A 15,430-nucleotide genomic window follows, 5' to 3' on the forward strand; every position below is an offset into this window, starting at 1 on the left:
ACTTTGGAATCGTTATTTCATATTCAAACTCAAAATCTAAACTCCGTCAGTTTCGTAGTCACGGAAATATTGAGATTTTTTTCGATTTTCTAATTTAATTTTGTTTCGCAGACTGCTTCCTCCCTACTCCATGATTCTTCGTCCCATCCGACGCTATTCATGTTGAAAAAGGAAAACAACTCTAAATATTTTGTATGAAAAAACAAAAAATTACAAGAGAAAATAGTATTACATATTTCTTTATATTATTACCTATAACAAAAGAATTATTGAGGTTTTGCAAATTGATAAGCTTGATATCAAGTCAAGCAATGAATATCTCAAATCAAGTCATGTTCAAGTATGTAATTTGTCACTAACTTGATTTTCAAGTTAATATTAATTAGGTACCTCCACTTGATAAATTCCTCAGAGTAATAAACTTAGAGGGAGCATATGTCATTTTCAGTAAGCAAATTTTGTCCCTAACATGAACTATCGAATTTGATATGAAGCGCGCGGAAATAAAAACATATCAGTGATACGATATTTCACTCAATTCGCGAGTTTCTACACAAAGAACGCACTTCTCATGTCCCTTAGTGTATCAACGTTGCATATTAACTCAAAATATATTGAAATAAATACCTAAATTAATCAGAAATTCAGAAAACAAACTTTAAGCGCGCCAAACGACGTGAAACAACCAATGACACTAGGAGAGCAAAAGTTGCCAAACTTTGGATTTCAGTAGGTAGATACAGAAAATAATAAATATTCTGCTTAATATAAATTCGATAATTAGGAAAAATATCGGATTCCAAATTTGCATATTTAACCGGAAATTACTCAAATAAATATATTTCATTCAATTTAATATACATTCATAATTATATAATAAAATTGTGGATTTGGAAATATATCGCAATCTTTCAACGTAATCATGTTGGGGACATGTTAAAATTGCGTATACTTCCTCTATCTATATTTATTACTCCACTAATCCCTAGGCATAACCTACTCAACATAAATGACATAAGAATTGTCAAACAATAGAACTCATTGTTACCATTACAACCATTTCGTATTGTATCATAATGCATCAGACAACCAGTCTCTCACAACTCGCGAATCTGTATCTTTCGGAGTTATTTCAATACCAATTAGTAATAAACCTTATCCAAGGGAAGTACGGCTTAGTCATCTTGCAACAAAGTGCGTCCGACTTTTATCTACCTTCGACCGAGCACAAAACCAACCAACATGTTCCTCTGTGACCGTTTCCAGTTGATTAGAGTCGTATTAATAAATGAAAATCGTGATAAAAACGGATGATTCGAATCATGAGGTACTGTGATTCATTCCATATACTGATAAACAGGTACTTCTTTGTGGGGTAATCTTAACCATTTGTTGTGAAACGGCTGAACTTATATGGAATTCCTATTGCGAAACATCGAATTCGGCAGTCCCGATTTTGTTTTGATCAAGTTGCGGTGTGTAGTTTGTATCAGTTGTTTATATCTATACGGTATTTTATTTTTCGTTGATTGGTTTCGCAGTTTTTGTTTTTCTTGTTTTCAGTTTGCTACGAATGCATGTTTATTCATCCATAGATATTTTTTTGAAGTTGATGGCATTTCTTCTTTTTGAATACTAATTTTATGTTCTCGAAATAGGTGTCGTAGATATTTAGTGTGTGACAATTTTAATACAACTCAAGTCTTATTAGTTAGATAGAAAATATAGATAGTTTTAGTAAATCTCACAAATGAAAATCGTCGTTATTTTAACGAGAGATATGATACAAGTTATAAATAATTGAGAGATAGTTCATAATCAAACTTTACAACTTTAAAATATGGGGATGTCATGTCAATACTCAACAACAATAAAAATTTAAGATTCCACATATTATTAAAATATCAATTGATATTTTCCTAACAAGTGCGGAAAAGACTCTTTGCGCACGTATTAGGGCCAACAAAAATAAAAAATGATAAGAGAAAATGCTATTATTTGTTCGTACTTTCATTACCTTTTCCTGAAGAATTATTGACAATTTGCAAATTGTTTGCTGATCCGCTTTATCCATTCAAATTACTCTCAAAGGTATTTCCTTTTGAAAACTAGAAATTATCTGGACAAAAATGTACCGAAAACCAAAAGCAGCTGAAAATCAACATTTCGAAGTTTTCACAAACCTATCTTTCTTTGATTTGATTTGAATTTTGTCTATTTGAGTTTCAACGAAAATTAATTTCGATGTTTTCTGTTCCAGTTCCCCCCCTTACAAATGGAGCAATCAAAGAAGAAGACATAGGCCCACACACAGACTACATAAAATGTTCGCAGTGTCAAAAATCTTGCGGGACTTTTCTTGCATTGAAAGAACACATGGAAACGTTACATGCCGATCTGGCAGCATCTTCAGAGAATGGAAACTCCTCCAATCACAGTGCATTGTCACCAACACCAAGTCTGGTTAGTTCTTTAGGACCTTTCGCTTGCTCACAATGTACTAGTTCGTTTCCCTCCAAGGATCAGTTGGAGAAACATGAACTACTACATTCTCCCAACGGCCAAGTGGTGAGTACTGAAATTTTGCTTCTAATGTAATGTTAGGTTAGGTTACACAACAGACGACAGACAGAAGACGACAAAATTTTTCTGTATGTGGTGTTTTCATCTGAAGTGAAACTAAGTCCGAAACTTCTTCATTTTTCTGTGTTCGATTCATTGGAAACAGAGCTTGCGAAGCTTAAAGCTTGTACTAAGTTGATTAGAATTTGAGCATAAAAGCGATATTTTTATATGGATAAACCAAAACTTTAAAAATTTATCATTGTAGGTGAATCTTCTTTATCAAAGACACTTGCTAATGAATAAACATTCCTACAAAATCGAAATAGAAGAACAAATATATTGAGGCGGGAGTTTTTTGAGCGCTTGTTCAAATTCGTATATTTATAATTTTTTCACGAAATTTCGCTTATAGATTTTTGCTTCGATATACTTTATTCAATTTTCTGAACACAAATCTGAATTCAGAACTTTTCGATCAGTAATAAGAGAAATTATAAAACGGAGTGATGCTCTCGATTGTCATTGTCACATTTATAGAACATTTTTCTTGGGGAAATAATAAATCATAAAAAATCATAAATGCAGGCTCGAAGGATTAGATTTTTTCTTCTTGATGTTTTATGTTATCATGATTATCGACATCAAATTATGGGGAAAGAATACGCAAAAACATCAAAGTCGATCACAACTGAAAATCATGTTGACAGTTTTTTGGATTACCGCGGTGTAAACTTGAAATTCTTGCCAGATCATTCATTATTATGAATTATGCAACTTCAGCTATGTTCAACTGAATGTTGATTTATCAACATTTTTGTTCCAAAAATACCAAACTTTCTACCTGAAATCTCAGTGAATAGCTTCAAATGAAAATTGTATGATTTGTGGTGATTGTCAATTGAAGGTGATGATCTTTAAATTTGGCCGTTACATACATGATGCTGTATAAATATCTTAACAAAACAATGTTCTCGAGTGTGGAGGTACCATTACAGGTACCATACAAGTTCCTGCATCAGTTGGGCTCCATATTTCTAGTTCAGAAGAAATAGAAATCTATAAAGTTACCTTATTGCTTGAGCACTACGTAATAAAAATTTTTTCATTCACACAGTATGGTTTACATCAGAATCTTCCCCATTTGAATTGGAATACCCTGTATATATTATCGATTCATAAGATGCACAAAGAAAGATTCTACTAAGAGTATCACCATTTGGCGAAATCCACTAGTTTTACATAGAATGTTCATTCGAGAAAAATATACAATTCATACTAACATTATTGAAAAAGATAACTTATTTTGTTCATTCTCATCAGTTGTCTCGAATTGAATTCGCTTTCAAAAGAGATTCATGAAAATTATATGGAAAAATATTAAGTTTTTCATTTTTCGATATAGGATATATGATTTCATCATATGGTATACATTATTTAATGAAGTTTGTTGAGCTTTTACTGCATCTTATGAATCAATAACATACACGGTGATCAGTTGGAGCTTTTGATACCCTGTATATATCACTGGTTCATTTCAGATACAGTTTTCGAAATATCAACTCATGTACAATTCCAATAGGACCCTCTATAACTTTGTCCTGCTAAATATCTGGAAAACCGACAATATTTTCGAAATGGTGGGGGGTATAAAGATTTGTTTACTTTCCATGTAAAAACCGAAAAAATAAAAAAAACAAATTTGGGATCCGCCTAGAAAACATATTTTCATTTTCTCAAGCAATGAGGAAAGATTCAAATCGTATAGTAATGAATCGGTAACAAGAATTCAATGCTTTTCTATTGCCGTTCTCTCTGAAGGTAACGTATCTGGCCTGTGACACCGTATTTTCTAGGCAATAAAGTTCCTAGAACGAAATATCCCTGGGCGGTGCTTAGCGTTGAATACACATAATGCTCGAATTACTCGAAACATTTGTGTACATACTATACAGAGCACTAGTTCATCATGCCGTAAATAACTGAAAATTTCCATATATCATATTACAAGCGCCGCCACATAGGTTAATATGTTCCCGTCTAAAAACACAACGAAAAATTCGAATAGGTGGAATTACATAACCTTAATCTGAGCTGTGCCAGCTTTTTAGGAATGTTTTGGTTTGCTAGTTCTCATAATGAACAAGCGTTTAACCGCTTTTGGTTGATTATTTTCGGTTATGACTCTTTGCTGTTCCAAGGAATGAAATAAACCTCGTTTAAGATTCGTGTTTTATGAATATCGAATGAAATATTTGTCCAATGGACTTGCATCATTATTTGGTATCCATTTATATGTTGCTGTTATAAAGGGTGTTTTTTTTTAAGACTATAGAACTTTAAATTGCAATAAAACAACGGTGGATTATTCGATTGTCATGAATTTTATTTATCCCCATGATAATCTTGTGGCATTACATTTTAAATATGATTTCTTTCATATGACCGCCACGGCTGGCTCGGATATAGTCCAATCTGGACGTCCAATTTTCGATTACTTTTTCCAACATTTGTGGCCGTATATCGGCAATAACACGGCGAATGTTGTCTTCCAAATGGTCAAGGGTTTGTGGCTTATCCGCATAGACCAATGACTTTACATAGCCCCACAGAAAGTAGTCTAGCGGTGTTAAATCACAAGATCTTGGAGGCCAATTCACAGGTCCAAAACGTGAAATTAGGCGGTCACCAAACGTGTCTTTCAATAAATCGATTGTGGCACGAGCTGTGTGACATGTTGCGCCGTCTTGTTGGAACCACAGCTCCTGTACATCATGGTTGTTCAATTCAGGAATGAAAAAGTTAGTAATCATGGCTCTATACCGATCACCATTGACTGTAACGTTCTGGCCATCATCGTTCTTGAAAAAGTACGGACCAATGATTCCACCAGCCCATAAAGCACACCAAACAGTCAGTTTTTCTGGATGTAACGGTGTTTCGACATACACTTGAGGATTAGCTTCACTCCAAATGCGGCAGTTTTGTTTGTTGACGTAGCCATTCAACCAGAAGTGCGCTTCATCGCTAAACAAAATAAAATGGACGTAATGCGCGATACGTACTTCGCACAGAACCATTATTTTCGAAATAAAATTGCACTATTTGCAAGCGTTGTTCAGGCGTGAGTCCTTTCATGATGAATTGCCAAACCAAACTGAGAATAAATCACTTGACAGCTATTAAATCGGTCGCCATCTTGAACAGTAATGCCAACTTAAAGTTATATACCTCGAAAAAAAACACCCGTTATTTATATGTTGCTGTTATATTTCATCGAGTTAGATCACCCAACGTTAATATTCCTCGAACTGATTTATCAATATCTTGCAATTAGTTCGTTCGTTAAATAAAACCGGGAGTTTCTAGAAAGTAATTAATGTTCGCGAGACAAGCAGAAGTTTCCCATCTTCATACCCGGAGTAAATTCTCACATGAGAGGTCAAATGCTTCCAATCAACTTTATTATGACATGGTGTGTATCATTGGTTGGTGGTGTTGAGACCCAGCGGGTTTAGCTTGACTCTAACTAATGGAAAGGTTAAAGGCGATATCAGGTCAATTACTCTGTTTACGTAACGATCTACGGTAATAAACCAGGCAATTGTTTTGTCCTTAACAGTTGAGACCAAAAATTGCCCCCAACCAATTAACGATAAGTCTCCTTCATAGGAACACTCGAATATTTTTCGTATAACCTTAATTGCTCTTAAGTATATCGTGATATATTTCAATAAGATGTAATTAAATCGAGGTTCGGGTTAGGTTGATGATCTCATCATTGATTCCGCTTACAATACGAGGTGCACAGTATAAGAGAATAGAAAAAGAGTTTTCTTCTGTCGAATAAATCAGTTATCCTCACAAACTATTCATTCGAAAATTGTAGTGTTAATTCACAGATTACAGATTAGTCTTTGGTTAATTCTTTGATCTGTCTTTTTCTTCATCTGTAGTCCACTTCAAAATGCATAGAATATTCTATGCATCGGCTTTTCAAAAGACGTCAATTTAAATTTTGATGTTAGCTCTATGATCCACCAACTCTTTATACTCCAATCAATCTGACGTTTACGCCAATACGCTCTATTAGTGATGACGTCACACACCGCCATTTCAGTTCTCATGTCCGTGTTCGGAATCCAAACAAACAAATTGTCGTTCAAATTAGTACGTTGTCGTTGAAGAAATTGGCTTATTTTGATAAATAAGATTATTTGAGGAACGATTTTACTATTAAGTAATTGATAGACAGAAAGCACGAAATTAATGCCAGTAAGTTCGAACTTGAAGTTCAACTATACAAGCTATACGGCTTTATACAAAATCTGGGGAATGATACAGGATTCAAACTTACTGATACTAACCAAGTTCCTTCTGTCTATCAATTAATACTGAAATCTTTCCTCAAATACTCTTATTTATGAAAATAAGCCAATTCCTTCAACGACACCGTACTAATTTGAATGACAATTTATTTGTTTGGATTCCGAACACTGACAGGAGAACCAAAAATGTGTGTGACGTCACACTAATAGAGCGTATTACAATATTGAGGTGATCTTCTGTGATCCATCCACTCCACCATCTGTACTAAAATCCTAGTTTAAGGTCCCTCTTGCTGTTCTGTGACCTGCTTTATTTGATGTGAATTCTGTAATCGGAAAATTCTAAAACTTTACTGCATCATTTTGTAAAATGATTCTAAAGATCATTCTCAACACGAAGAGAAACAATTTGAAATTAATCCAATATATTGACAACTCTTTGTTGTCCAAATGACAGAAATTATCAAGTTGAATATTTTATCTGCCTTTATACCAAGAACGAACAGTTTCGTTCGAAAGCACGTAATAGACAAGTGGAAAAAGACATCGCAAAATCAGATTGCACCTTGAACTAAAAACCGACGCGAATGTTATTGCTAGGTGATAAGATCCAAAAGAAAAGAGATGGTTACAAGCAGGTGACTAATACAATTTAAAGATTATTCACGTTTTCTGCATTGTGCGCCAAATAAGTAGGTAGGATATCTCCGCTGATGATAATTTTTCGCTGACAGCTACGTAAACAAGATACAGTCTTTCAACAGGTAGCATACCTTTTGTTTCGTTTCTCACAGAAAGGCTATGACTGCATTAATAACACTTCTGTTGACACAGGTGTTTAGTTTCGTTTGCTGGCGATGAAAATCAAAACAATCAATCTGAAGGAATCTTTTATTCGGGCGATAAAATTGGAACGAAGTAACGATGGGAACCAAGATGGTTCGACGTCAACAACGTGCTACACGTTGTTGATATTCAGTCACCTTTGATCGTCTTGTTGCTTCCGAGCCTCCACTTTTTGGATGAAAAAAATCTCGCAAAATTAACAACATTTACCGCCTTGGTCACTCAGAAAGCTGGATCGAACAAAAAATCAAATATACATTTGTTGGAATGAATTTATCCATTGTAAAAAATTCCAAGCACACTTGACAGCAATTGAGCACTAAAGAAACTAAATGGCGCCCAAGCTGAGATGACAATTCTCATTTACTCTTCTTCTTAACCTTATGTCATTTGGGCTATACATTTTTAGCTTTTGGTATACTTGATTGGCTTCTTTCTTAATTTATTTTTTAATGTTCAGAAAAACCTTCACCGAGATATGAATCATAATTTACCTCAACAGAACTTTCAGCTATGTAAATCAATAATTGATTGAACGCCAATGATTTAATGAAGCAGATTGGTTTCATACTTGAAGCAATTGAAATGTATCAACTATGGCGCGGAGAAAAAAACATTACATAACATTCAGGGTTTTGATTCAAACAACAGCACAACGTGAAATATAGACCACGGACTGGCGTCTGCTTTTGAGAGCGAAAAAATGACCTCTTTATCACAATGTAAAACGCAGACCAAGGCACTTAACCTGCTTCGGTCACGATGAAAATCATTAATATCCCCCCTGGAACACATAAACTACATTAATTCAGAAGGAGTAATGACTAATCCGAGCAAGAATCAATTTCGGCCAACCATAGACGTGCTCAAGATTGTTTTTAACGTTAGCAAGTAGCTGACGAAAATAGACCTGCAAAATTCGATCGGGATTCAGGAAAAAATCTCAGTTTACCAAATCGCTTTTATTCTTCCATCAGTAACATCAAAAGAAAATATTTCTCCAAATTTTGCAGCAACATTAGCAGCTAAAAAATCTCCTTCTATAGTATTTATCGCTAACATGGATCCTCAGAGTAATAAACATAAATAGAGGGAGCATATATCATTTTCAGTGAGGAAATTTCGTCTCGAACATGAACAATCAAATTTGACATGAAGCGCGCGGAAATGAAAACATCAGTGATACGATATTTCACTCAATTCGCGAGTTTCTCCACAAAGAACGCACTTCTTATGTCCCATAATGAATCAAAGTTTTATATGAACTCAAAATATATTGAGATGAATACCTAAATATATTAGAAATTCAGAAAACAAACTTCAAGCGCGCCAAACGACTTGAAACAACCGAAGACAGTTGGAGAGCAAAAGTTGCCAAACCTTGGATTGCAGCAGGTAGATTCAGTGAATAATAAATATTCTGCTTATTATAAATTCGACAATTAGGAATAAGTAATATCGGATTACAAATATTCAAATTTGCATTTTTAATCGGGAATCACTCAAATAAATATATTGCATTCAATATAATATACATTCCTAACAATATAGTAAAATTGTGGATTTGAAAATATATCACAATCCGACAACGTAATCTAACATGTAAAAATTGCTTATACCCTCTATATCTATGTTTATTACTCTATGCATGGATCCTATACAGTTATCTGACAGTAGACGTCGGAATATGTGATTTTAGGTTATGAGACTTTGACAATCGAGGTCAAGTTGCAGAATATAGGTTGCAATCAATTTGGCGAATATTTGCCAAACTGTATTGTATGTATTATGTTAGCTGCCAATTATAGGACGGGATGGAATAACAATCGGTCCAGAAAAGTTTTACTTCATCCTAAAGAAATTGGAAACTGTAATTTTGATATGAAATTCTTGAATTTAGATAGTCAAGCGTGAGATTTCAACTGAATATATTGAAATTAAATTTAAGAAATCAAAAGTGTTACCAAAACGAATACCATATATCAAGCACGACAACTAGTATCAGTATAAAAGAGTTCGAAGCAAATATCTAACTAAAGCTCTTTCAAAATTGCTTTGAATAGAAGGATATAATAAAAGAATTTGGCAATTTTGTATAGTGTTTTCAAATATACGTCTTGATGGGTGTTCACACCGAAACCCCGTGTTATTAAACCTCACCTACGCCCGTGTCTCATTGCGCGTTACGCAAGCTCTCCCATATATTCCGTACATCTTGTCTGGAAAAAAAATTGAACGCAAAAACAGGCGGTGTGATGGTCCATTACATGTACGTCACGTATCTAAACTCTTTCACACGGTCTGGAGTTCACACATGTGGCATCTTTTTGTGCCCGGCTGTCATCGTTTCAGATATGTTTCGACCACTCTGTTCCTCCTAATCCATTAAACTGTATAACATCTCTTGTTCGCTCCTTTAAGGTCGTTGGGAATAAGTAAAAATAGACACTCAACATTCTGGATCCGGGTCTTTTATTTCGATGGAGAGCTCTAATAAAAACGATACTGGAAAAGTGAAGGCAATGTCGATAAAGGATCCTTATGGTGATTCTCTTGAGAACCTTCGGGTTGATGAACACTCAGGTCTGTTCGCTCTGAAGAAATATTTCCGCGCTAGTTTGTGATCCAAATATGCCAATCAATAAATCGTCAATAACCATTTCATTTTTGAACGCTCTTTAATTTTGTGCATTCGTAAAATTTGACTTATATAAATCTCAAATCAAGAAGCTTTGAACGCATTCAGTACCTGAAGAGGTGACCGCTTAGAGCTAACTCCGGTCCAGGCAAAATTTTATGAAACTGACATTCATACATAGGTCAAAAAGCTTTGAGCGGGTTCAATATCTGAAGGGGTGACCGCTTAGTGAAAGTTCTTTGGTCCTCGAAAATGTTCATTGAAAGCTGGCAGATGCACAAATGCGCAAACACTACTGACTTACCATATCAGTTATATACTCAATTTTTTTCAATACCACTCGGCACTCATACAAAATACAAAGTACAAAATATAGCAATGATCGTAAATCAAAAATAAAAAAATCTAATTGATTTGTATATGTGCAACTGCAATTCTTGTATATCCTCTTCAAATTGTCACTAACTGTGTTTCTCCTTGTTTCAGTCTTGTAAAATCTGCAATAAAACATTCGCCAACGTATACCGTCTTCAACGTCACATGATCAGTCATGATGAGAGTGCTGTCCTCAGAAAATTCAAGTGCACAGAATGCGATAAAGCTTTCAAATTCAAACATCACCTCAAAGTAAGTTGTTTATGCTTGCTTCAGAAAAGAACTCAAGAAATGTTCCTAAGTTATGTACAGTTTGACCATTGGACGCGAAGTTAATAAAGTGTTTCTATTCCAGGAGCACATACGAATCCACAGCGGAGAAAAGCCCTTCGAGTGTGGTAACTGTGGAAAGCGATTTTCGCACTCTGGCTCATATTCTAGTCATATGACATCGAAGAAATGCTTGGTTATGAATATCAAGCTTGGTAGAACGAGAGCACCCGTCAATTCGCTCATGGACAAGAATGTCCATCAGAATGGTCGCTTGCTCAAACGATGCAACGACAGTCCAATGAACAACAACATTTCAAATAGTCCAGATCACAATTCATTTATGCCAATCCTCCCCAAGTACACAGATGCTGCAGCAGCCGCCTTTTTGCAATCCTCCTTAGCTGCAACTTCACCAGTAGCACCTTTCTATCTCACACCTCCTGCATTACTGAATGCACCTCACCCACATAACTACAATTTCCCAACATTAAGCCAAATTCTGGACCACATACAACAAAGAAATTCCCCTGCAAGACATACCGCCCCTGCAGAATACAATGAGAGTCAAAACGAGGACAATCTCAAAGAAAAGGAGATAGATGTTGAGTCTCCTCAGGAAGATCAAATAGACAATCCTCCCAAATCAAATGATTCTAGTTGTGGAGATCTAGTCATGGATGAAGACGTTGAAAACCAAGAAGAATCTAGACAAGACGTGAAAGACAACGGTGAATTGGAGGCTGTTAAAAGGATTTTGGAAACTGTGAACGCATCTGTTACCAAACAATTTCTACAAGCCAATATGCAGAAATTTTCTTCAGATTCGTCCAATAACAGCGATCGCCAAAGCAATGCTTCTCCATTATCTCCAAAACCAGAACCCTCAAATAGGTGCAATAATTGCAGTAGAATATTCGCCACTGCCGAACAAATGAGTGAACATAAATGTGATAACAAAAGTGAAGGACTAGCTGCAAGATTGGAAGAAGTCGTTGCTATGAAATCTGAAGAATTTCGAAAAGATAGAAGCGATAGTTTCAGTGGTAACGAAGACCAGGACTACGACAGAACAAAAGGTGATGATGAGATTTACTGTGAATCTGCTGTAACCACTACCGATCACTTAGCTGAAGATGGCAGGAAAGTACGTGTTAGATCTTTGATTTCCGACGAACAACTGAAGATACTGAAAGAAAGCTACGCTTTGAACCCTCGACCAAAACGAGAAGAATTAGAAAAAATTGCTGCCTCAATTGGATTCGCAGTGCGAGTTGTCCAAGTTTGGTTTCAAAACACGCGTGCCAGAGACCGTAGAGAAGGTAGATTGATACATGTGCCATATAGTCCATTAACCACTCAGAAATTCTCCCCAATTGGACATTCCTCAAGTCCTCATATGATAAGTAATAAAAATGAGAATGATTCTTATTCAAACCAATACGCCGACGACGAACCATTGGACCTTTCAGTGAAGCGAAGTCGCTCTTTCGAATCTACCCCATCAAGTTCCCCCACAAGACCTACCTCAGCAAATCCTAAATCAGAATTCTGTGATGAAGTTGTTAATCTCAGTAGAAAATCGCCGAGAAGTCCATTGCCACCATATATGCCCTATTCGACCAGTTACCACAACTCTAATTCTTCAGAGCTTCCCACTGCTTCATCTCCCTCAGAAGTAACAAACAGTAGCCGTCTAGCGCAAATCCTAGCTCAGCCTCCGCACAAGTTGAACTTACCCGGCATGGGCATGGTACCCATGGAACAACTGATGCAGTTTGGCGTGACGGATCTACCAAGTTTGACCCAATTAATAAACAACAACCAGATTCCCAATGGTCTCAGTCCGAACCATGAGAAGAAATGGAACGATTATAAAGACATTAAAGTAGAAGTAGGAGATGAGGATCCCGCCAATTTATCGAAAAGATTGAAGATGTCCCACTACATGCTGAAAAGCTTAGGCAGTCCTCTATTGGGTAACCATGAACAAGAACTTGAAGGCCAGTTCATATGTGATCAGTGTGATAAAGCATTCTCCAAGCAAAGTTCTTTGGCAAGGCACAAATATGAACATTCAGGTAAGATTCTCCTAAAATCATCTTCTTTGTTAGAATCTCAAATTACCCATCTTTTTCTTACATAGAATTGATCTGAACTTTTTTTTGTGGCAATGCCTAACTCTCTTTTATTCCAAAAGTATCATTCACACATTGTCAACACGATCTCAATCAAGTATTTTTTGTTGAGCATTTTAAAGTACAGTAATCATGATTCATTACTTGTTACAGGTCAGAGACCACATAAATGTGATGAGTGCACAAAGGCCTTCAAACACAAACACCATTTGACGGAACACAAGCGTCTACACAGTGGTGAAAAACCATTCCAATGTACAAAATGTCTGAAACGTTTCTCCCATTCAGGATCCTACAGCCAACACATGAACCATAGGTTTTCATACTGTAAACCATACAGAGAGTAAACTGAACCCTCCTCAGTTCAATTGAACTACCAACTTTATTGTTTTGGAAACAATTGATGTTAATTGGTAGGTGTATATATTATGTAGTTAGTTCTAACTATTCAAGAAACTCAATTTGCAAAGTTATTATTATCAGGTATAAACCTGATCTTTTTTGTCGATCTTTGCCGGCTTTTGTAAAATTGTATGTGCAATTCGATGCTCAGAATTTGGTTTCAAAGTGATACACTTGAACTTATTTTTCAAGAAATTATATTTTATTTTCGTTATTTTCATGATATTTCTTATTTTTGATCTGTAAATAAATTGTCTGTGGTACCTGTATCAAAATACTCAAAATGTATTCGGTTTCAACAGTGCCAGGGAATCAAATGTCTTCCACCACTTACTAATCTGGGTGGTGTTAGTATTTTAGCAGCAGGGGCACTAAGGCAATATTTCATGATATGAAGTAGTCATATGTGCAATCATTAGTTTTGAAAATACTTGCGGCAAAATATTAAATTGATTGCTACAAAACTGTCACAATATAATTTTCAAAGCATCTGTCTGGTAGTTAAATTCAAATTTCAATAATTTTCATTTTCAACTCTTATTAGTAGCAGAACAAAAACAAGGTGAAATTCCATAGATTCTCAATTTACTCATTTTTAACTTCAATTTTATAACATAACTCGCAGAGGACAACAATTTTGTAGCCATTAATTAATGAAAGATTTTCATGAAATTCTTATTTTTGTATTAAAATAGAAGTATATAGAAGATGTGCTATAAATATTATTAATGTAAGGGCCGAGCCAAATACTGAAAAGTTTAACTGTAAATTTGTGTGATGTAAATATTAGGTTTCATAACATCGATTTAAAGTAAAAAAATATTGGATTGGTGAAAACTTGAACAGGTTGTTCAGGTAAAGTACAATAATGTAGGCAACAGTTAAAAGCCACAATATTTTGAGGTAACATGACAATACATAGTGCTGATGTCTTAAACAATACAATGAACAAATGGTGCAAGTCAGTTATCCTAAATTTTATAGCATTTTTTATTCATAAGAAATCGCATAAACAGTCAGTAAGTTGGTTAAACATTTTTTTAGAGTATTTTATTAATGAATCATTCCAAATTATGTACCTAATATGTTGTTTCCAGTGTAATGAGCTAATGTATAGGATTTGTTGACAATAAGATGTAGCCATTTGATAAAAAACAAATATATATATACTTATTACTGCTAATGTTATTGAAGATAATGTAGCATTTATTTAAAAAATCTCAGTGAGACCGTGAGAATTTCCCCTTATTGATTACTATATTATACAATATATTGATATTAAAGACGTATAAATTTTACCTAAGAAGACGCTATATGAAAATTATATGTATAGGTTTATTCTGTATATAAGAATATATGTAAATGTTTATTATTTTTTTTTAATTAATTTTCAAATTTGTTTATTTGGTTGTATATATGATTTACTAGATTAAAGAAAATGTGCCATATGTATTTTTTTATTTGTTATTTTTTATTTTTGTTACATTGTTCAAAAATACGATGGCTAGTATAACCAAAGATTTTGTAATATATTTAGCCATTAATCCACTGATAATTTCTCACGATGACCTATGTTACCCTATTTTTTATATTAGATATTGTATAAAATAAATTTATATGTGTATTTTTATTTCAAGTTGGAAAATGTATTTTAATCAATCGAATAAACTTTTGATTCTAATTCGTTTCTTTTTTTTAAGATGCTTTTACAATTACCCTCCTCTAGGATTAACATAATATTGTAATAGAAAAATTAGAAATATTGGTATCATTCGAAAAATTATTTATTTAAAGATCCTCAAATCCTAAAGATTAACCATTATCTCAGTAATGATAACTTTTGAAATAAATCCAATTATATTTGTCGAAAT

The 15,430-nt window shown here is 34.5% G+C and overlaps 1 protein-coding gene across 4 annotated transcripts in view; it reads left to right on the top strand.

Moving 5' to 3' along the window:
- LOC123674462 (zinc finger protein 1) overlaps nucleotides 1-15,240 on the top strand; it is a 524,422-nt gene extending 509,182 nt beyond the window's left edge. For all 4 annotated transcript variants that reach the window (XM_045609332.1, XM_045609333.1, XM_045609335.1 and 1 more), the window contains 4 exons: nucleotides 2,261-2,568; nucleotides 10,861-11,001; nucleotides 11,105-13,100; nucleotides 13,311-15,240. In XM_045609332.1, coding sequence (XP_045465288.1) covers nucleotides 2,261-2,568; nucleotides 10,861-11,001; nucleotides 11,105-13,100; nucleotides 13,311-13,504 — 2,639 coding nt within the window. In that variant the 3' untranslated portion in view covers nucleotides 13,505-15,240. The remainder of the gene's footprint in view (nucleotides 1-2,260; nucleotides 2,569-10,860; nucleotides 11,002-11,104; nucleotides 13,101-13,310) is intronic.
- Nucleotides 15,241-15,430: the final 190 nt, after the last annotated feature.

Source organism: Harmonia axyridis, chromosome 3, assembly GCF_914767665.1.
Source record: "Harmonia axyridis chromosome 3, icHarAxyr1.1, whole genome shotgun sequence".
NCBI classification, from domain to species: Eukaryota; Metazoa; Arthropoda; class Insecta; order Coleoptera; family Coccinellidae; genus Harmonia; species Harmonia axyridis.